General features: G+C 41.1%; 1 protein-coding gene across 1 annotated transcript; it reads left to right on the top strand.

Moving 5' to 3' along the window:
• The first annotated feature begins 10,720 nt into the window (after positions 1–10,720).
• LOC140950636 (monocarboxylate transporter 10-like) lies at positions 10,721–19,110 on the top strand. Its single transcript, XM_073399879.1, has 3 exons — positions 10,721–11,029; positions 15,295–15,860; positions 16,649–19,110. The coding sequence occupies exons 1-3, from the start codon at positions 10,885–10,887 to the stop codon at positions 17,216–17,218; spliced, it is 1,281 nt and encodes a 426-aa protein (XP_073255980.1). The 5' UTR covers positions 10,721–10,884; the 3' UTR covers positions 17,219–19,110.
• The last annotated feature ends 2,827 nt before the right edge of the window (positions 19,111–21,937 follow it).

The raw sequence follows: 21,937 nt of genomic DNA, 5'->3' as shown, positions 1-21,937 counted from the left end.
ACAAAGAGTATAAAACCATTGAAAATATATTTTTTATTAGTAATGTAATGGCCTTCTTGTGTTGATACAAAAGGTTACCAAACATCCTTGCATATAGGGGCGCCTTACATATAGGGGCGAATTTACAGAAGAACGAGGAAATATCCCGCCCGTTGAAAGTGGATGCACTGAAATACACGCAAAGAATACAAAACCATTGAAATAATATCTTAAATGAATAATGCAAAGACCTTCCTGTGTTATACAAAAAGTTACCAAACATCCTTGCATATAGAGGCGCCTTACATATAGGGGCGAATTTACAGAAGTACGAGGAAATATCCCGTCCATTTGAAAGCGGGTGCACTGAAATACATACAAAGAGTATAAAACCATTGAAAATATATTTTTTATCAGTAATGTAAAGGCCTTCTTGTGTTGATACAAACGATTACCCAAACATCCTTGCATATAGGGGCGCCTTACATATAGGGGCGAATTTACAGAAGTACGAGGAAATATCCCGTCCATTTGAAAGTGGATGCACTGAAATACACACAAAGAGTGTAAAACCATTGAAAATATATTTTCTATTAGTAATGTAAAGGCCTTCTTGTGTTGATACAAAAGGTTACCAAACGTCCTTGCATATAGGGGCGCCTTACATATAGGGGCGAATTTACAGAAGAACGAGGAAAGATCCCGCCCGTTGAAAGTGGATGCACTGAAATACACACAAAGAGTATAAAACCATTGAAAATATATTTTTTATTAGTAATGTAAAGGCCTTCTTGTGTTGATACAAAAGGTTACCAAACATCCTTGCATATAGGGGCGCCTTACATATAGGGGCGAATTTACAGAAGTACGAGGAAATATCCCGCCCGCTTGAAAGTGGATGCACTGAAATACACACAAAGAATACAAAACCATTGAAATAACATATTAAATGAATAATGCAAAGCCTTCCTGTGTTTATACAAAAAGTTACCGAACATCCTTTCATATAGGGGTGCTTTACATATAGGGGACGTTTTCTCTTTGGAAGATATCATGTATTCGTGGAAAAAGTTAACTGGTTTCTCATTGTTGTTTAATTACGTAATATTGTTCACTTAAGCTGGATAGTAGAATTTGAATGTTTTTAGATATGGATGTGCGAAACGGCCTTTTCAAAAGTCAACCTTTTTTTTCTCTTCTTCCTTCTTCTACTTATCCTCTTCGTCGTTTTCCATTTCGTCTTGGCCTATCTTTCTTTCTTTTTGCTTTCTCATCTTCTTCACTTGCTTGTTTTCTCTGTTCTTTTTCCTCTTATCTTTTTTGTGCTCCTTGCTCTCTTCCTCGACATCCTGCTGCTTTTGCACCCCGGGAGAGGTTTCCTTAGATTTGGTTAAGATTAAAACCTCATCTAGTTTTATCCCACGGTAAGGTTTTGGGAGGGTGGATGGATTTTCTTTCAAGTGTCGGATTAGGGATCTGCCAGCCTTTTTAAAGTTGGGTCCATGTGCTGGATGGAAGGTTGTTGCACTTGCTGAATCCAAAACGTGCGCCATTTCGTGAATGACAGTCGACAGAAGTCGTTGATCGGAGTCGAAAGCACCAGGAAATATCACTACGAAGTGATCGAAATCATCTCCTGTCCCACTGGACAAAGCCACACCCAGAAAATCATTACATCTTTCAATTTCCTCTACCTCAAGCCAGTCATCTTTGTTCATGCATCCAATATGCGAAACAGCCTCTTTAAATTTAAACGGGGTGTATGTCGCTGCAATTGCCGCATAGACTTCTTGTACCCTTTCTGACTCTCTTGCATACTTTTTCGTTTTTTCGCGATACACTTCTAGATTTACCTTTTCCCTTGCGGCTGCAAATCGTCTTCTTTCGGCGGCATCTTTCCTTCTCGCATAGTCACACTCTCGGCACAACCAGTCCTTTCTACGGCAATCACTCTGCGAGCATTCTTCATGGTACCTTTTTTTGCATTTGGAACAAGCTACCATGTTGCTGCCATCGTCAGGCATGCGGCATATGCAATGCAGTTCGCGGGTCCAACGATGCAGAGCTTTCGCTTTCTTCTTGTCGTCTACGGTAACCACTTTGGTCAGGAATCGTTTCATGTTCATTTCCTCGAAACTCTCCAACAGCTCACGGCGCATTACACTTTGGTTGATTACTGCCTGAACTGGATCTTGATTAAAAGCAAGCATAGCCGCAAATGCTATAGCAAACAAGCCGCAATCTTCGGTTCTATCCTGCTGCTGGACATTCTCGACCAACATGGTTAACGACTTCTCATGCTTCGAAATTTGGCATGCCGCTTGGTCCACAACGATAGGGTACCTCATCCCTCCTTCCATTCTTTTCACGCTCACTGCCTGGAAACTGTCGTAAACGCTAGTGCAAGGTGGTTCCCATAAAATGTTCGACAGCGTCAGCCAATGATTATTCCCGACGTTGATGATCTGGATAAAGCCCTGTCCACGGTCCGAGCGGGAAAAACCGCGATCCCTACCAATCACGACGTCCTCCAGTCCACCCACGTCACTCCGACAACAATCTTTTCTAATAAGAACCATAGCCGCATTAATTATGGAGTCGTTAAGCCAACTTTTGCTCAACAGGATGTTCCGCTCTTTCACAGTAAGGTGCAGTTCGGCAATCCATGCTACGTCGTCTGCAGGTGATGGTCGTTCTTCGACTGTTGAAACATCTATCGGGTTTTCACGACTCCCTTTACTGTTAAAGCTCCCCTCATTGAAATTCAGATCACTTTTTTCTGATTTTCGTTTCTTCGACTTCAACGCGTTTCCGTTCTGTTGATTTGCTGTACTTTCTGCTGCCCTTCTGTTTGAAGGGTTACCCTGTTTGACTGTATTAGAGATGGGCTCGTCGCTTGCAACTTGACCATTGTCGTATGTAGTGGCTTTGCCAGCAGGCGCGTTTTTCTTCGGGGCTACACAGTTCGGGTATCTCCAGTCTTCAGAGGAAAGATAACCTAGTACGCATTCACAGTGGTACCACGATTTGCACTTCGTGCATTTAACCATTTTCCTGCCATCGTCCGGCATGCGACAAATACAATACACCTTGCAGGTCCAGGTGTACAGAACTTCTGGTTTCTTGCTGTTATCCATTGTGGTCACATTTCGTACGAATCGTTTGATGTCCATGTTCTCAAAACTTTCCACGAGTTCTCGTCGCATGATGCCTTGGCTGATGTTTGCCTTGACTGGGTCGTTATTCATGCATAGTAAAGCCGCATACGCAATTGCAAATAATCCACAGTCTTCACCTCTGTTCTGCTGTTGGACGTTCTCCACCACCATTGTGAAGGATTTGCTTCGCCTGGAAATTCCGCAAGCAGCCTGCTCGACTTTGATGGGGTAGCTTATCTTCTTATCTTTCGTCTTAACGTTCAGCGCTTGAAAACTATCGTAGATGCAGGTAATAGGATCTTTATGTAGCATGTTTGACACGGTTACCCAATGATTTCCTCTCACATTTACTATTTGGACAAATCCGTCGCCACTGTCAGAGCAGTGAAACCCTTGGTCCTCTGCGATGACCACATCCTCAAGCCCACCAATGTTCTTTTCGTAAGTCTCGTTTCTCAAGAGTGACATGGCTGCATTGATTAATCTGTCGTTAAGCCAATAGCCGTCTTCCAGAAGGTGCTTGTCTGAAATTTTCAGGCCGAGTACTTCAATCCAATACGCGTCGGGATTCCCTGTAGTTTGTATGAAGTATTCAAGATTTTTAGATCTCTTCGATGTAGAAGTTGAAGGCTTATCATCTGCTTTTCCATCCGGAGCAAGATTAATGCCAGAGAGCGAGCTCTTGTCATGACAGGGATCAGAGGAGCTGTTTTTGTCAGCGGAATGCGATTCGGGATCGGTTGATGTACGAGCTTGGCCCTTCCGCGGTTCCTTTCTCAATCCCGGAATGGGGGCGCCGTCCTCTCCTTTATTGAATTTGACTTTACTTGGATTTGTCTTATCTATTACCGCTTGGCCATTTTTGTCTCGGCTAATTTGGTAGTTGAAAGCTGACGTCAGACCTTTCTTGAGTCGCTCGTTAATCTTCTCATTGTGGACGTCGATGTTCGAGCGAAAGAGGAAGATATGGTTAATGGGCTTCATTTGATTCAAATATCTGCTGTCGTGATTATAAGATGCATGAAGCTGTTCGTCTTTCTGTGTGTTAAGCTTCCCTTTCAATTCCTTAATGTTCGTTACACGACGCAGTGTCTCTTCTTCCTTCTTCACATTCCTTTCGTGTAATCTGTCAAATAGGCAGAAATGTTGAGCACTTCCCGATACTGGATGAACTTCAAAAGACTGTGTGACCGGGTTGCCTTCTTTTCCCGAGTCGAGCCAAGGCAAGGAAACCTCAAGTTTGCCATCCAACGCCTTCTGGATATTGGTCTGCGTCGGCTCTGCAACCATGCCGTTAAAGGGATAAAACATGTCTTTCTTCCTCTTGTTGCCATGTGCAACTAGCATGTTTGCCATATCATTTATGATAATGTTAGGTTGGTGAGCCATGGATAACAAAAGGTCGACATAATCACGCGGGCTTTCTGCCCGCAGGACAAACTTTAAGGTGTAGATAACGCCATGCGGACAGGTCCCCGAAACCCATCCTCCAGAGCAGCCCCACATCTTTCTAAAAGCCTTCTGGAACTTTGCTTCATCTTTGGAAATTGCATTCTTTACCTGGAGTATTATGTCCAGTTTTGCTCCATTTTGTTTCAATCCGAGTGACTTTGCAAAAGACAGGACCTCTTTCAGGGACGAATTGTGAAGCAATTCAAGAAGGCGTTCCTCGGTGATTTCTCTACAATCCGTTTCAAGTTCGCCGCTGCTACGGTCAACCTTTCGATGTTCTGTATTCAATAGCAATGAACTTTTCCTCGTCAATCGACCGATAAATGGAGACCAGGAAAGAAGGCTTGGGCTGACGTCTAGCTCCGGTAAGTTTCGACCAGGGAAACCCCTCTGAATCATTGAAAGTTCTACATTTTCCCAGAATTTGTCACAGTGTACGAAATCTGCATCGTCACGATTATACGCCTCCGGCAATTCCATATCAGACATGTTGCAGGCAAAGGTTACTTTCTTATTCAAATCCATAATCAACGTAGTGGGGTGGTATCCACAGAGCAAACAGTTGTAATCGTAAGAGTGGTCACTCAGCGCGTCAAAATGCAGGTAAGCATTTACCACTGTTTGGGGATTAAGACGCCTTTTAAGTCGCCCCTCTAAAACCTTCACTACACTTCCGATGGGTAAATGTTGCTGAAGAGAATCGCGTAGAAACCGGCACACGTCAAGTCCAATAAGGAATGAATCATTAAAATTGTGTATATAACAGTCAATTTCTTGGTATCTGTAACACATACCACATTCTTCACAACGCTTATAGAATGTCTCCACGCCTTCTGAAACATAGTTCAAAGTCAGTATCACTGCCTTGTCGGTAATTTTTCTCGGCACGCTTAATGGTGTACAACAATTGACACAAGTTGTTTCCACTGGAATAAACTTCATGCACGATACAGGGTTAGGTACTATTGAGTCGTCATCTGTCATCGGAATGCGTTTTTCTTGGTGAAGATACTTGCACATAGCCAGCAAAATATCATTATCTCCGGGGGGATACGCTACACCAGAGGATTTTGGGGCAGCTTCCAACAACGTGGGCTGTTCCTCCTCTTCGCTGTCAACGTCGATCTCTTCTCCACTTTCAGTGGCAGTCGCGCGGAAATTGTCCAGAAGATTCTGTTGGCGAAAATACCAAAGGCAGATACATTTGTGAATGCACATACGCTTTCGGCGGCAGCAACGACAGTCTAATGTTCCCATCGCCATGTCGGCTGTCACAACAACCCTACGAAATCTCGAATAATAATGAACATTTCCGTCGTAGACAGAAAAGTGATGAAACCTCGTACTCTCTTGTACAGAAACCACACACCGTGAGTTATCTTTTGCTGCACATGTCTTCAGTGTAATGCATTCTTGTATTCGATCGTTTTTGAACATTTTGAAAGCCCCTGAGGGAGAGAGATCGTTGAGGGATTCAGAAGACAGTTCAATTTCTTCAGGAAAGGTGCAGTTTGTTCCGACCTTCTCCAGATGTTTACACATTGCAGTCTTCATACCACTTTTCCATGCCACTCGCATGAAATCCATACAGTCTCTTACTTCACATTGCACACCGTGCTCGCTGCCCATTACTTTCTTGACATGTATTGGATACCCTACGCCACCATGGGAGCTATTTCTCACCAGGAAAAGACCATCCTCTTCATCAACACAGGTTGCCATCGAAGCTGTTTCCACTCCATGGGCGACTCTACAGTGCCTGGCAAGGCTTTTAGGATGCATTTCTTTACCGCAAACTGAGCAGCTCTTCTTAGATTTTTCTCCTCTCATACATTCGGCTTTCTCAGGCGTGCCTTCATTCCTGTCGTCATCTTTTATCCCCTGGCGCTCTTCATCCACAGTGGTGTCCTCTTCAACAGGTCCCTGTTCTAAGCCTTGTGGCTCAGCCTCATTTTGTGTTTCATGGCCTACCTCTTGCTGAACACCAGAAGTCTCCCTCACATGTTCATCAATTCCTTGGTTGGTGGTACCTGATTGGAAGTTTTTGTCCTCTGGACTATCCAGCGGCGAAAGATGCTTCTTGAGATGTTTGACAAAATCAGGCCGGTGCGATATTGTTTTTTTACACGCTGGACAATGGAAATGAGCTCTGGGGTTGGTTCCAATCTCACTGTGTTTCTTCTTACAAGGGTAGATGGGATTTCCATTGTAAGGAACAGCCCTGGAAGCATGGCTTTGCAGGAAATGTCGCTTACAGTGGAATGGCGTGTCAAAAGCCCTACAGCAAAGTTTGCAGTGTCTATGTTTTCTTCTCAAACTGCAAGTTGTAACTGATCCATATGAACAGGATACAAAATACTTTTCGTACTCGCTTCTCTGACTGGACATTGCCAAGAAATCTCCACAAACAGTGCTGTTGATGCAAATGTAGGGGACATTCAGTAGTAAACTTCTCGGAAGGGCTGTGCTATATATTGTTATAGATATTTCGGGCTCTGATTGGCTAGTCAATCAGCGGATATCCTGCACTATGCACTGATTCGCCTCCAGTTCCTCCGAGAGAGCGACGCGAAACTAGCGTAATTTACGAGCAACATGTCTTGCCGGTTTGCTGCCGTAACAAACCGAAAAGAAATTTCATAAATAATCAAGGGAGCTGTTTCCGAAATATCACGAAGAAGGTGCCCAAGTTCGGTTTGGAAGTTGGGACAGGTAAAGCTTTGACTTTTTTACTTGAATTTATCGCCAAAACCGGTGAAAACGTTTTTTGTTTACAAATGCAAATTAAGGTTAAGTCTTGCTTCACTTTATTAAGTTGACTTCTTCATAAATAAGCTTAAAGTGCCCATCACCTAAAATTTCTCATTTTCTTATCTGAAACTACACCTTCTCAAACTTTGAGCACAGAATAAGCTTTGTAAGACAAAGTCCATAACACTAACCACTCACGAAAATTATAATATCGTCAAATTATCGAACAATTCCGAAAATAAGCCCGGGGACTTATCTATTTATTTATATATTATATATATATATATATATATATATATATATATATATATATGTAACTTTGTTTTTTTTTTTCGAGGGGCCTATTTTTGGAGGGGCTATTCTACGGAGGGGCTTATGTTTACCATTTTTGCTTTGTTTTCCTTTGTATTCGAGGGCAAATTGCAAGTACAAGCCGCCCGGGGGGGCCTATATTCCGAGGGGCGATTTAACGGAGGGTTTTTTGCGTTACGATTCTGGGGGGCTTATATTTGGAGGGGCTTATACATGGAGGGGCTTATTTTCGGAATTTTACGGTACTCCATAACACTCTCGCATTCTCCACATAAATAGTCACACGCAACTTTTGTTGACTCACACTGTTCATTTATTTAAGATCCCGGATGTCAACCTGCGGTTGGAAAGGAGACATGGAGACCCCCCCTCAAAAACAATATTGAACTAAGTCCTTGGCCTTGTTAGAAATCAGAACCATTTTCCATCCGGACGAATAGATTTCACCCCTATAACCTTAACTTTGTGAGGCCAAAGACTTGTTACTGTCAAAAACAAAGCTCGCAGTATGCAATCTTTCCGTGTCAAGCCCGGGATCAGTCTTTCACCCGTGTGGCCCGAAATTAAAATATAGGAAAATATAGCAATTTACTCAATTTATAGGACTTTTATAGGAGAGGTCTGACAAAATACGTTTTTATAGCATGAAATAGAAATATAGATGTCGCTCGACACCCTGCACGTGCAACAATATATAATTTACGTGGTTGTATAGGACAGGACCGAGTGGTAAACACACACACACACTTCAAAGGTCAAGTGGCCAATTCGAAATTACATCATAGATAAGAAGGGGACGCGAAAAATCTTAGCAGCTCTAGCAAAAAGAACGCCGGGAGCGTTCATATATTCGCGTGGTGACGCCGAAATATTGCATTACAGAACCAAGAAAAGGAAAGTTACACAGTGTATTTAGAGAAGGAAATAGGTTGTGGGTTAAAAGGGGTTATTCCTGAAATTGATAGGATATCGTTGGTTTCGGTGGCAAGCACGAGTAAAGAAAGGGGAATTCCTGACTGCAAACGTCTCTATAGACATATAGAATATATTAATACATAGTTTTTTTTTTCTTCCTGAACGCAAGATCGCTGGTTGTAGGTATGGGTTCTTAGAGCCCCGCCTTCAAACAAGGGAAAACGCTATTCGCACAGTTCAGTTCCAACAGTAGAAATAATATAACATTTACTCCCACGCAGTAAATTAGATCCTACTGCTCTCTAGGCTAACTTTGTAAGGCGTTCGACCTCTCATCATTTAATCTGCTGTTCTATTCGGTCAGGTAATTACTAAGCAAGTAGAAAGGTAGGCGTGATATCCGTGCATAAGAACTACTTACGGAAAACCACTACAAAATAGAACAACAACAAAAACTTACTTACCTATCGGTCCTGCTTCAGTAAGAGTTACTCTCTCTTGGCTTGATCCGACAACTGTAAGAACTACATCTCAAGTGTGCACTTCTCCAAGTAACTAAGTAAAAAGGGACGCTAGCCGCGCTTTTATATTCGCGTGGTGACGCCAAAATATCGCATTACAGAACTCACCGAAATAAAGTTAAACATTGTAACTAAGATGGAAAAACAGTCGCAAAGCAAAAGGATAGTGCTATAATATATATGATATCTTGACCTTTACTTAAATAATAAAGAAACTAATTGGGAAATTATGTTGCCGTTGACCATACTCTCGACCGTCAAAAAGACGGATAGATAAAATTAGAACAAGTGTAAATGGATAAAAAAAAAAAATCATGACATGTATATGTATGCGTCTTTTTTGTGCATTTTCACTATTCACTACTATTTTTAACATTTTGCATTATTGCGATATTGGTGGACGTGAGTTCGTTCCACAAGAAAAAAATTGAAATGAAATCCCCGTTTTAAAGGCTAAAATGTTTTCAAGGTCAATTCTGCACTGAAGCCTTTACTCTTAGTACTTTGAGACATCATTTTCCTGTTGAATTATGAAAAAGATAGCAAAGACATTTAATGAGGAAGAAGTAAGCATAATCATTTTTTTTGGTGATTTTAACAGGAATGTCTAAACCTCGCAAAAAATAAAAGGCCCAGCCTTTTAAAATTTTCAATACGTCCATCCCTTGGGGTCCGTAGCAAAAAACAACAGAAATCAGTTTCAATGCGCCTAAATATAGTCATAAATAAAAGAACTGGAAAATTATTTTTGGAATTCAACTGATGTGACGACAAGTTTTACCCTTTTTTAAAAGATGGCAATTAGCGTGACATAACTCCTTTCATTCACGCACTTGTGACTGATATCTCGCCCCTATATGTAAACTGCCCCTATATGTAACGTGCCCCTATATGCAAGGTAACGTTACCAACCTTAGTGAACTCAACTGCTAATCGTCCTTTATCCTCTAACGTGACACCATCGGCTGGCTACGGGGAAGCGCTTTTAATTAAAAATCATACGCACCAATAATGAATTTTTAAGCCTGAAGTACAGAGATGAAAGCACCTTATAAAAGGATGGAAACATATATCAAAACATTAGTCAAAATATACTGGCTTGGGTCTCACTTATTTGTGTCTTTTGAATAGTTTGCCTAACATTAGTAAAATTACATTGTAAAACTTGCCGATACCCTGGCTCCAGAGGTCCGTTCTCAAAATACCTAACATGAAATAAACCGTGCTTACGGTTTGTTAAGGCTCCCGAGAGTTACTTTTTTCTGTCGGCGCTTCGCGCCTCGTTTGACGCGGCTTCGCCGCGAACCATCAGCAATATCCTCTGGAACCCAGGGTAACTTGCCGATTACCACCGGCGACAATTCACGTAATAACACAAATCAAAAGTGAGCAATTAACGTTTTCGGAAAAATTTCTCAAAAGCTAACCTTTAAAACAATTTTCTATATTTCTCCTAAAAAAATTGTTTTGATTTAAATAAGTAATCAAACCCTCCCTTGTATATGACTAGTACGATTAGTTGTTTACGGAAAGCATATAAATAATTCAAACATGCGATTCTCATGTTGCGTGACCTGCACATAATTGGCCCGGTCTACTCGCTCCACTCGCCGGTCTTTTGGTGGTATTGGGGTGGTATATATTTCTGATGCTGAAAAAATTGTCATGCAGAATTGTAGACCAGGCAAACGCGAGGCAACAAGGACGTTTCCTTTCGGCACTAATGAGGTTTTTTAGGCTCTAAGATACTCATAATTCAAACTAAAAGAGAGAACTCCAGCAGCATAGGCCAACTGATGGTGCATTCTGACAGCAAACGACAATGGCTGGTTTGTGCTTCTGCTTTCTTAGTTCAGTTTGCATTGGTTGGATTCATGATGACCGGAGGGGTTTTGTACGCGAAATTAATCGACGAGTTTAAAGCCTCGAGTGGCGCTACAGGTATAAAGAAGTGCTTTTTGACAGTTTGAGTCATTTAAAATGTCGATTCAGAGTATTTCAGGTACTAAAAATAGATCGATAAGTACATCTTCCCTAAAGCCTTCTAATGAAAAATATAACTTTAATCTTTAGCTGTAATGGAGTGCAATTTTGAACAACAGACGTGTTTATGGCCCCTTGAGGAGCTACAGATAATTTATATGAAGGAAGTTTGACTTAGTGTGCTGGGCATGGGTAGAGTCCAGACGACGATGGAATTATAGTATCCCACGATGCATTCTTCCGGAAGCATCACGCAATATCGCAGTCATGGCAGATTCCATCGTGAAATAAGGTCGTTTTCTTGTCGGCTTTTTTCTCATTTGTGTCCCAGTAAAAGTAAGAAAATTGCAATATTTTGTTATTTGACATGATTATTTTGTTATTTGACATGATGTCTTCGCATCTCCAGTGTCCGGTGACCCACAACAAGGTCATCAATATTCACGATTTTTTGGATTATATGTTGAAATCTTCCAAATGTGGACCTCACGCCAGCAAAATGAAGTCCTGCCGTGAATATTGTACAGGCGAAGAAGTACCCAGAAGTACCCACATTTTGAAGACTTTTTAGCTTCACAGCGCAGCAACTGTTTTTGATCGTTTTTAGATCAGTCATGGTTTCGGTTTTCCTAGTGAACCTTATCAGTTGCCGAGTCTTATGCACCTATCAATGTAAACCCCGTGGGGGGGGGGGGGGGGGGAGAGTGCGGGCAAGGGGTGGGGATTTGACAAATTTTAAAATTTTTTGATCAAATTCCCCAGGGTGGGAAACGAAAGGTCAATCAAAAGTGTCAAAAAAGCCCCCACCCCAGGGGAAAAAATCTAAACAAACAATACTATAATACTATATAAAACGAATAAAAGAACATTTCAAAAGTACGTTCTTACTACTTTTATTTAAGGTTAACGTAAGCTCCGTTAAGTTACTCGCTGTAATTAAGTATTTTCTCTCTCCACTAGCATCTCATTATTTTGAACAACATAATCACTCCAGGAAGATTGACCGTGCTATTATAATATTAATGAAACGTAAAATGCTTTATAACATCTGCTCAACATGTCAGAACAGGTCGGGTCAGTGACCCGTAAAAAATCCTCTGACTTTCATGGTGGAATTCGATTTCAATCGAGTTTTACAGTCAGATGGGAACTTGAAGATAAAAACTTTCTCAAAATAGAAATTATCTGTTTAGATGACAGTTTAAAGTATCCGATTATGGCGATTAAAACAAATGAAAACTTCATACCTTTCTCCAACAGCGTGACTTTCAGAAAGCCTCGAGGGACGGACTTGGTAACCGCTTCTGAATTGATACCAGGCTTCTGTCGGTCAAAGTCAAATGTCCCGATCCCGGGGTCGCTTCGCACGATCAAAAGTCCGACATGGGGATAGTCTCAGGCATCAAATCCCCACCCCTTGCCCGCACTCCCCCCCCCCCCCCCCCACGGGATTTACATTGATAGGTGCATTATACTTTGTGTTTAATTGCGACGACTGAGCCAACAAGTGATCTTGAGAGATCAGTGAAACACATGTAATACCCTTTCAAAGTAACTTTAACTTCAAAGTAACCCTTTAACTTTAACTTCAACTTCAAGTAACTTTAACTCCAAAGTAACCCTTCAAAGCTGCTAAACCGAAAAATGTTTCATAGAGCACTGCGATGTTTATTTCGCGCGTGCTGAAGAATACTGATCATGATATGTCACGTACGCAGTGATGATAATATATAGATTTAGCCAGGGCTAAAAGCGAAGCTCTCGATAATATTGAAAGTTTGTTCAAGCAAAGTATAAAATCGTGTAATGCTTAGCGGCGAAGGCAACGCCGGAGAACGGTGAAAAACAACAATAGGTCTAATTAGCAGATTAGCAAAAAAGGCAAATTTGCTCGTGCAGCACACTTTTTTTGTACATTTCTTTGCCGTTGTTTTGCACGACCACGACGTGAAAGTTCCAGAAACTTCTTAGTTACACGCTTTTTAAAGGAAATGTCGTACGTTTTCTCCTTCCAGGTTTTTTCACTGCCGCTAATTTTCACCTTGCATTGGTGGCCGCTAGCATTTCTCATTTTGTCACCGGCGCTACAAAATTTTCATGTTATTGTTCCAACAAAAAATGTCTCCTTTGTTTTTTTTTTCTCGTTGAGCTTCGCTGGCCTGCCGCCTACTTTCTCTTTTTCTCGGTCTTTCTCTTGCTCTATATTCCAAATCTGTGGACACGACAATTAATCTAAGCTTAATACTTTGGACACCACGGATAAAGAAACAATTTCCGCTTTCTGTTTTCGTCCTTATTGACTCTTTAGTTGTCTCTCCTTTACAAGACGTGGGTGGCTATGTGATTTCCCGCCAAAATAACCTGGAGTTGCTTTTGGGTTGCCATACCAGTTGATTGAGTTATTTTACATTGGTATGCCAGTGGTGCGGACGGACGGTCGTTCGGTCGCTCGGGCGGTGTACTGTCACGTGATTACCAAATTTTCTAGGATGATGGGGCTATGGACGCGCGTAAAGCGCGCGCGTGGAGCTCCGCTATAACATGAAACGAAGTGCATCATGCATGATCATGGGATACCATTCGATCGTCGTCTGGGTAGAGTCAAAGGTAGAAGGTCTCAACAGGGGCTCAGACAGTGGACTGTTGACGGTTAAAACTGACTGAAATGGAGGTTTAAAGGAAAATTTGTACCCATTAACTGCCGTCTCTGGTAATTTGACCGTTTAAATTTCTTTCTATCTTTTTTTTTTGGTGATTATTGAGTACCTGATGTCTGGTCATGCATACATTCCTTTCTGATTGGCCAAAAGCGAATCATGTCATGGACACTTAGATAGGGCACTGGTAGGACACTGGTAATCATGCCATCATGGCAAGGTGGTGGTGGGGGGAGGGGGTGGGGGTTAAGACAAAAATTATTCCTTATTTTAGACTGTATTTTATTACTCTTTCTCGTTTCGTTGGGCATACAGAATTAAGTAAGTTTTCAAACTAACAGAATAGAAATTAAATTTCTAGTGACTGTTTGCACCACACAAATAGACCGCTTATCGCCAACCTTGAAACTATTTTAAAGCACTCCACCCCCAAAAGACTAAATAGTGAAATTGTACACCCTGTTTAGGTCTGTTTAAGACTCAAGTTCCTGAAAACCATACCCGCTCGAAAGCCCGACCCTACCAAAATTTATAAATTTGTCCAGGTTGGTGTGCGCAGTTGCCTAGTAACAAAGCGCAACAAATTAAACTCCAACTCTCGAACCCACTCCCACTCCGCAGAGTGCTCGATTTTAGCTGGGCATTTTTTTGCCAGATGGTGACCAGACAAAATAATAGAAATAGAAGAATAGAAATCAAAACCATAGATAATCCAGTTCGTAACAACTGTGTTTGCACTGCGCAGACTTCAGCAAGTTCTTGATAGATGTGTGCGTTATGTTACATGATCACACAACCATTTCAAGATGATTTCTTTTTTCTTTTGGGTTGCGGCGGGAGGTGGGGGAATATTTGAGGGCGGGGATAACGTACTCGAGGGGGTACTAAAGGGAGCTGGGAAGCAAACGTGGACAATTAAAACTATAGCAGAGAGAGATAAACAAACAAACAAGCAAACAAAAACGGGGCGGTTGCGTTATATTGAAGACCATCGGAGGGTGGGACTGCATTCGGGTTTTATCAAAACGTTTTTACACTGTGGGAGGTGCTCATGAAGCTATGAGTATATGTTTGATGGAATGAAGTACTCTCCAAAAACTATGTGGTGACCCCTGCGACGGCTGGGAGACAGTTTAGTCCCTGATCGTCTGGGATTTGCCCAATAGATGAAAACAAGGCAATAGAAAACTACAAATTGGTCGGTTTTTGGATGGATTTCTAGTCTTTTAGTTCGGTTATGTCCAGTAGCGTACACAGGGATGTAAACCATCCTCCCTCAAACGGCTGGGACTGGGACTCGCTCATGACAGATCACTAGCCTTTTCATTTGTTTATTTTTTTTTTTATCTCGGGGCGTTTATTTAAAACGTGGAGAAAATTATTCGAGTCACCGGGTTGATGTCGGTAGCAGCGGTTTGCCAATTACACGAGTGACGTTGAAGGCCTCTTTTCAGTTGAAAGAATTACAATGAATGTGAGTTACTCCTGAAAGTACATTAACTTCTAAATTTAGGACATGGCTTAACACTTTAATTCTTTAATATACTTTTTTTCTTTCATCATCAGCATGGGTCAGCTCTCTAACGTCTTCCGTTTTGTTCTTCTCTGCTCCTCTGAGCACGTCACTAAGCGAGCGGTTTGGTTGCCGAGTTGTGACGATATCCGGGGGTTTGACGTGCATTCTTGCTATGGTCCTGTCCTCATTCTACACCAGTATCCTTCATCTTTATTTCACCCACGGAGTACTTTGGGGTGTTGGATTGTCCCTTGGTTACTTTCCTTCGTTTTTGATCGTCGTTCAGCACTTCAAGAATTCGAAGCGTTTGTCTTTAGCCACTGGCATTGTCACCTTCAGTGGTTCTCTCGGTACATTGACATTAAGCCCTGGATTACAGTGGATGTTCAACAGATTTGGACTTTCTACTTCGTTTCGCATTCTTGCAGCAGTTCAAGTGGTAATTATTGTCTGTGGAATGACTTTTTATCCTGTGAAAGACAACGAGGTACCCTCTCAAGAAACCAAGAAGGAGAAGTATTTTGATTGGTCCATTTGCAAGAATCGAGCACTCATCGTTTTCATCGTCGCATTAGGTTTCAACATGTTAGGCTACTTGGTCCCTTTTGTTCATCTGGTGAGCTTAATTCGTGGGCTTGAGCTGGATAAACTGCTATCTCTTTTATTTATTGTCGTTATTTCACTTAAAATCCATTTCTGATTGGCCTATATCCCCTTGCAATTCTTCATACCCTGCTAGTGTTGACCACATTAGGATGATTGATACCGATTTCAAAACGATTGACGCCAATTGTATAGATATTGACAGTAAAAGGGATGTAAAGATGTGACGCAACTGGAAAGAAGCGACGCTGAGAAAATGGCGGGATATTTTGCAGTTTATGCGAAGATGACGTAACCGGAGAACACAAGTTCCAGTACAATTAAACGATCAAATTCTGGCAAAAGCACTGCTGAGGTTTGTGGGAAAAAGACTGAACGCAGGGAAAGAAGAAAAAATGTAGAAATCCTCCTCTTTCTTGCTATGTTAAAATCCCCGCTCATGTCAGACGATTTTCGCGCAGGCATGTTTCGCTCATTGCAGTATATCTCTAAGCTAGCTATCTCCGAGTAAAATATCAGACTACTTGTAGTTTGCATTAGCATTCTTTGTAAGGTTCCAAACCTTATGAATGATTCGTACCCTAACGAAAGGGCTTTAGTTTAATCAGGTTAAGGTCACTTCATTGCAATTCATTTTAAGATGTTAGTGCTCAATTGAGTCTTTACAATGAAAGCCATCGCATTGCGTTTTTATCAGTTTTTATCAGATAAGTATCGCCTACTGTTTTGTCGAAGCGAGAATGTAGGTTTAATATCCCGTGCCCTTTCGTAACACATTAATGCCTTTTTTTTTTGGAATAGGTGAGGATGGCTGAGGAACGTGGAGCCAGTCCAACAGAAGGCGCTTTGTTGATCAGCTACGCCGCAGCGGCATCTGGCGTCGGGCGTTTACTTTTTGGAAGAATGGCCGACAGCAAACGTCCCGGCAGGTTTTTCATTTGGCGAGCAGGTGTATTAGGAATGAGTGTGTCAACAACTTTGGTAATCTTGGCCAGTTCCTATGAATGGCTTGTAGTGTACGCATGCATATTCGGAATATTCGAAGGTTGTTACGTGACATTAACCCCCCTGCTGGTCAGGGACATCGTGGGCGTTAGAGGATTTCCTTATGGTCTTGGATTGGCTTATTTTTCGATGGCATTTACACGAAGTGCTGGTCCACCCATTGCTGGCTGGATTTACGACAGTTTTCACAGCTACAAAGTGGCGTTTCTGTACACCGGCTTCGTGATTTTCATGGGAAGTTTCATTTCCGTCGTAGTTCCCTTACTCCAGGAGAAGAAATTGCCAATTGAGTACCTCAGTTATAAAGACGAAGACACGTCGAATAATTTAAAATCCACCGGGGTCGACCGAGAAACTGAGGTTTAAACGCACGATGAAAGTAAAACTTTACGGCATATACGTAATTCAGGCGGTAATTTATAATATATTGCCGATATCTCAGGATTGTAGCAGTTTAGAAGGGCCTCTTTTTCTTCAAGGGTTAAGGCATTCTTTTTGCACGTTAAGGCTGTGTTCCGGATAGCTTTTGGGCCGACCCGAAATTTATACTGCGTAAGGCTTGAGAGGGGTTATTTCAGCGCGATTTCTATCAAGGTTGATTCCACTGACGCGTTTTTGGCTACGCACGTTAACGCGCGTAAATTTTTATCAGGTAGATAAATAGAGGCACGATAAAAAAGTGCTGAACTTAAACGAGAAATTGGTCGAGGTTCAACTTTTACGCTTACGAGCGACCTTTTATGCATTGCCTCAACTTTATTTGCGCACGTACGCACGTAAGAAATACGCGACACTGGAAATCAACTCTAACGGAGTAAATCTGCGCCCCGACTATCTCGATTGGATAGTCAGATATGAAATAGGTTTCTTCCACTGTACGTTGCAGTGTGAACAGGTAGTTGAACCGTAGCTAAAAAAAATGAGTAGGAGCGAGGTCTGGATGCCACTGAGACGGAAGTTAATATTCAGAAGGGAGGATTGAGACTTACTGCATCAAACACTCTCGGCCAACCGTTCTGATACGATGTTCAATTTGTCTGAGTCACTTGTTCCCGTTCTGTGCCCTTGCCATTCATACTGTGACACATAGCTTTTCATGTCGGCACGAAAAACTATCAGGTATAGTTTAGGCATAACCTAAGTGCCTTCAGGGTGATGTTACACGGGACGATTCGCAGCGACGATTTTTAACGCACACAGCGTTGCAGTATTGGAACAATGCGAAACGATGTCGCAACAATGCTGCAACGCTGTGTTGCCCTAGAAATCGTCGTTGCGAATCGTCTCGTGTAACATCATCTTTAGATTGTCATGGCCCAATCTCAATGTTCGAGGTTCTTGGGAAACAAAATTAACTCGGTTTAATTTCTCTGGGGACTAAGGTACTTTTCTGTACATTTAGGGTAAGCGCAGGCTCGGGGGTCGCGTTGCTGTAGGTCCCTTTTCTTGGCTTGAAGCATTATTATTTACTTTTCTGATTACATAGTACGAGTAACTGCTAAAGCTAAAATACCCATATACTCCCCAAAAATAAGCCTTCTACTGATGCTCCATCCCGGCAATATTTTATGGATCCGGACCGGTGTTATTTATTTATCTCATTATTTCGACTCTCCTCGAAGGCATTACTTATACTCGTCGACAACATTAATACAATTTTTTAAAATATCCAAATAAACTTTTTTAGTAACTCCAAAAAGTACATAACTTTACATATTGTTATACATTACACTGGTTAGCAATAGCATAGATAGCTAAATACACTAATTCCAATACACAGGGAGAAACGGACAAAAGAAAGAAAAAAGAAGTGGACTAAGGAAAATTTAACTGTACATTTAAACTACCTCCTCTGACCTGATGAACTAAGTGATATTTACCATGGCATTTCTAAGAGAAAATCTTATTTGCCTATGCAACTGCATCCTATTGGCCTCCTAGGTGTGCTGTGGGGTGTCGGATTATGGGAGGTTGAATCAAAAGCTCAAGCACTACAAGGAGCCAATTAGAAAGGAAAATTGATTTACATTTGTTGCTTACAAAAGAACCACGTCTGTACTCACTTTGAAATATAGAATATGAGGTTTTGGTATTTGATACCGTCAGAAAAATCGAGGTACCAAAAAAAGGAAGCTAGTTTAATTTTGACTTTTTGTGATTAAAAACTAACTAACTAAATAAATAATAATAATAAAATAAACTTCTCCAAAAAACTAACAAGTGACTTAGCATTAAACAGTGCTCTCCAGGTAGTTTCGGATTGTTTCCCACACTTGAACTGATCTGTACACGTTTCGTACACTTATTTAGCTTTCTGGCGGTTTGTTCGACCAATCCTTTTTTTTTTAAAAAATCCCGTGACTCCTTTAAATTTGATTGAAAATTTTCTTTTCAAAGCTGGTCAGAAAAGGTCAACCAAATTTGGATCATAGTAGACTTTTAAGAAACCCAGAAGGAATACGTCAAACCAGGCGCCCGTTGTTCGGCACACGATACACTGGATAAGTCACTATCCAGTGGATTATACATTAAGTGTTAAGAAAACTAATTGCAACAGACTGGATAAAAATTTATCCAAAAGATAGCGTTATCCACCCTTTGAACAACTGGGGCCAGTTGGCTATTTATAGGAGTGGCCAAGAGAAGGCGTTAAAACTCACATCAAGAACCAATCGACATAGACACCACACCACACAGAAGATTTTTGCCCACCTCGCTGACATTTATTGCTTCAAACCCCGCAAAACCACCTTTATAATTAGATTGACGGATTCCTCCGTTTCGTGTTGACTAGTACTCTCGTTAACATACAGTTTACCCCCCCGCCCCTACCAAAAATGAAAACCTTATTTAGATTAACATGTAGTTTTGATTAATGGTTGTGATAGCTTAATAACATTCCTTTTAAGATCTTGGCTTGGAGGAGCATTAATAAACATCAATAGTTTCTGGAAGAAAAATATATACAACGTTTATTGAACAGTTGTATCCTTTACAATTTTTAACTTGAAAGGTTAGAAGCAGTTTCATCAATCAGCAAAATAAATTTTGATAAGAAAAAGCAATACATAAAGTTTACATGAAAGTTTTTAACCCAGAAAGTTTTTGTTTTCAATGTTGTTTGCTTGCCTATCTAGGGTTGCGTTCGATTGGGAAATCAGGATTTAGATTTTGAAATCCAGATTTCGGATTTTGCTATCGAACGCGAAATCCGAAAACAGATTTTACCTCCGAGAAATCCGTCCTCAGGGTGGATTTCAATTAGGAAATCCAAATCCGGATTTCATGGTTTTCCTTTTTACCGTTCGATTGGGAAATCCGAAAAAGGATTTGCAAAACTGTTCTCGTGAACAGCGGCCTTCTTTTTGCTAATTATGAGTGCGCGTGCAAGACCGCTGTTCTTAAGGACAGTTTTTCAAATCCTTCAGCGGATTTCCCATTCTCGGGGGTAGAAGCGGGATCATTTGAATCTTGATATTCCTGATTCCTGCCGTTTTTGCCTCAATGATTCATGATTCCTACAAGAATTTTCTTCCAGATTCATTATTCATGAAGACTTTTGATCATCTATTGACTTAATGATTTTCTCAGTCGCAACTTATATTAGTCTCCTTTTGTATAGTTTCTTCGGCGTTCAAACTTCTACTTCATCTGGACTCGGTATCATCGTTTGTTTGGTCTAGGTATAGAGTGCTTTTTTTTTTGTAACTGAACATTAAGCACTAGGTTACTGGAGAAACAAGCGGACTATCAGCCCTGATTACACGAAGTATATAAGGGGGTCCGGGGGCATACTCCCCGGGAAAAATTTTGAAAAATTGGACTCTATGAAACGGCATGTCCTGCATTCCCTGGATCGAACGCAACTAATTTATACGTGTACTTTGTTGAGCTTTTCTCAGAGTCTCGTTATTCATGATTCCCGAGCCGAAGTGCAAAGATTCATGATTCCCAAGTTTTTAAAACAAAGATTCATGCCCTTACATGTTTTGTAAGTATGACTCATGATTCATGATTCTGCTTCCATCCCCGACCCAATCGAACAGTAAAAACAGATATCTCAGCGTTGAAGTTCGTTTTCGGATTTCGCGTTCGATTGCAAATCCGAAATCCGGATTTTAAAATCTAAATCCAGATTTCCCAATCGAATGCACCCCAGAACTTTTTTATCCCCCGGCCCCGGTTGTTCAAAGACGGGATAGTGCTATCCAACGGATAAATCTGCATCCAAATGGATAGTGTAATTAGTTTCTCCAATGATTATCCACTGGATGGTGGATTATCCGGTGGATAGCGCTATTTTTCTGAATGCAGACTGTCTTCATTATCGCCATTAAAATAGTGAACTACATGAAAGTCATACTGGGGTGTTTTGTTCAGTTTATGGTCGAGTTATTGATCATTCACTGGTACGTCCTAAAGTTACGGAATCCAAGGCAGTCTTAATGGATTTCGGATTTTATGTACTGGACTGTGGATTCTTAGTCAGTGGAACTTGGATTCCATTTTCCTTGACCTGTACCATAAAAACCTGCGACTAAGAACCTGTTAGGCTAAAATTTGCCAATTAAGCCCCCTCTCAGATACAAGAACCTGTTTAGCCTAAAATTTGAAACAGGTTCTTATGTTCTGAAGTAGGAATCCAAACTTCTTGTGGTCATATGCTTCTTATTAATAATCAGTTTTTATTTATAAGGTCAATATAACATTATTTCTAATTTGGTACGCAAACGATATATGAGGAATACGCTGAATATAACACTAAATACTCTTAACTACTGACAATGTATTTTTTCTTCAGATAATAAGAACCTATTTAAGAACCTAAATAGCCTAAATTTGTGCTAATTACCATTTATTTAAGAACCTGTTTAGGCTAAATCGGGAAACTGTAGGTTCTTGCAACAGTAGTCGCGGGTTTTTACTGTACTCCGGACAAAAGCCCAGGATTCTGGATTTCTGAGAAAAAATCTCCTGGATTCCGGATTCCACAAGCAAAAATTTTCTAGATTTCGGAATCGAGATTCCATTACATGGGGCGAATTTGTGTTACTTACGTGACCCACTTCTGCTCTAAAAAACAAA

This window comes from Porites lutea, chromosome 10, assembly GCF_958299795.1.
Source record: "Porites lutea chromosome 10, jaPorLute2.1, whole genome shotgun sequence".
NCBI lineage: Eukaryota > Metazoa > Cnidaria > Anthozoa > Scleractinia > Poritidae > Porites > Porites lutea.
Note: the sequence above shows the minus strand (reverse complement) of the source record. Positions and strands in the feature narration are given on the sequence as shown.